The 2,069-nt window shown below is 39.3% G+C and overlaps 1 protein-coding gene across 2 annotated transcripts in view; it reads left to right on the top strand.

Annotated features, from left to right (window-relative positions):
* Positions 1–1,765, top strand: part of LOC104830674 (sentrin-specific protease 6-like) — an 11,363-nt gene extending 9,598 nt beyond the window's left edge. For both annotated transcript variants that reach the window (XM_010565771.1, XM_010565770.1), the window contains exon 4: positions 1,225–1,765. In XM_010565771.1, coding sequence (XP_010564073.1) covers positions 1,225–1,434 — 210 coding nt within the window. In that variant the 3' untranslated portion in view covers positions 1,435–1,765. The remainder of the gene's footprint in view (positions 1–1,224) is intronic.
* The last annotated feature ends 304 nt before the right edge of the window (positions 1,766–2,069 follow it).

The following is a 2,069-nucleotide window of genomic DNA, read 5'->3' as shown; positions in this document are numbered from 1 at the left end:
TGTCGGGAGAGAACCCGCAAAGCGAGAAGGAAGCTCCGCGGCCGCAGCAGAGCACGCCCACAGCTGGCTTCTGACCCGCGGCCCCGCTTTCCTTCCCCAAACTGACCCGCGGCAGCGGCAAAAGGCCCCGGTGAAGGGTGTCTTCAGGTGAATTTGGCATACCGTGCTGTCGCTGGGAACCGCACCGATTGGGTTTTGATCATCTTCTTAGTCTGGCCCAGTTCATAATTGAAACGGTGGAAGACCTGCTCTGTTCTTGCCCGTGGTTTTCTGTATCTTAAGTGTCATTCTTCTGACTGTCATTCTTACTGCTGGTGTTAAGTAGCTTCACAGGCAAAGTCAGTTCAATCTAGCAGGCTTTTATTGCCATACTATCTAGTTGATGTTCTGTTTGGACGTGGAGTAACGCTGCTAGCGCAGCATAAGGCATTGTCACGTTCCTGTGTGGAATATGACTGGGTTTTTCCCAAGTCGCCTTGCTAGCGTTAGCTCAGTGGATGAATGTAATTTACTCTTAAATAACCCCGTTAATGATGTAAACTAGAATACACAAAGGGAGGAACTTCTCTGAGAGAAAACACTATTCCACTAACTGTTGTTCGGTTAGGGTGAAACCGTTGTACAGCGTCACAGAAGTGGTGTAGATAATGTCTCATAATAATCATTCTCTTAATTCTTTAGATGAATGACCACTAGCTAGAAAACAGAATGTAAGTATAAAAAGGGCTGGTGATAGCCAGGGGCTTTTCACAGGCCCTGTTTTTTAGGGTGAAATGTGAAACTGACTTTTCTAGTTGGTTATGGTATTTATAAAGGTATTTATAAGGGCAGGAGTACTTAGCAACGGATTCCTAATCAGCTCTAGATTTTGATGCAAGTCATCTTTAAAAAAATGTGCTATATTGTTACAATAATTTTCTCTCTTTTTTTTAATTAGAACAATTTTGCAGTGAAACGCTTTGTCTAAAAGATGTAGCAAACTGAGTAGATTATTTGGGTGCTTTTATAACCAGAACTGTATTCTGCACGAATGTTTCTCTGTAACATACTGAAGCTTGATTGATTCTACCTTAATTGTACATGTACAAAACACCAAACTGTAGAAATTTTGTTCCATGCTGATGGAACGAGATGAGGAAGAATGTACTTTTCCCTACGACAGTTCTCTCCGGTCTTTTAGGTTGTAACTCCTTACTGTAATATTCAAATGACCTTTCTTTTCAGAATCCCATTCTGAGTTTTGAACTACCAATGAACTTAACAGACTGGTTTCCACGCCCAAGAATGAAAACCAAAAGAGAAGAAATACGAAAAATAATCCTGAAGCTGCAGGAACAGCAGAACAAGGACAAGAAGGGACAAAAGGACCCAAGTTCAATGGAAAGATCTTTGCAGGAAAAAACAGAACAACTTATCAACAGCAGCTCAGACTGAATGTTGTATCTGTTGCATGTTAGCTCCACAATCAAAACTGAGATATACATTTTTGTCTGCCCAGACTAAAGATTTGGCGTATTCTCTGCTCAAAGTTACTTGGGAATGTTTAATGCCTGTATAAATGTGTGTCATAAAATGATTTAATTCCCACAAAGATGTGTATTAAGTAAGCAAGTCTGTACATATGTTAATGAGGCCAACTTTTTCAGCATTTGTAATTACTTTTTTTCCACTTGTTAGGGAGCTTTTGTTATGTATTTCTGTTAATAGAACTTAAATAGCGACTTCTAAACATAAAGCAAATAAAGAAAATATTTATAGGATAAAATGGTTAACTTTTTCTTTTTCAGTAAAGTTGTAATGTTACAGGCTTAAGTAACACATAGGGAATGATTTGGTAGTGAGATAATTAATTCATATTTTGACACTATTTAGTTGCCCTTTACAAGATTATTCTGCTTGCGCTACAAACGATAATATGGGTAAGTGTCTCAATGTACCATGGCCTCAGAGAGGGTGATTCCCATCCTCCCAGTATCTAAGTGTAGGCAGTGTAATAGTTACTAGGACTGCTTCAGATTTGGGGTTTTAAAAGATATGCGTTGCAATTAAAATTCCACCCTTGCTTTAGT

This window comes from Haliaeetus leucocephalus, unplaced genomic scaffold (assembly GCF_000737465.1).
Source record: "Haliaeetus leucocephalus isolate CR32 unplaced genomic scaffold, Haliaeetus_leucocephalus-4.0 Scaffold195, whole genome shotgun sequence".
In the NCBI taxonomy this organism is placed as follows: Eukaryota; Metazoa; Chordata; class Aves; order Accipitriformes; family Accipitridae; genus Haliaeetus; species Haliaeetus leucocephalus.
Note: the sequence above shows the minus strand (reverse complement) of the source record. Positions and strands in the feature narration are given on the sequence as shown.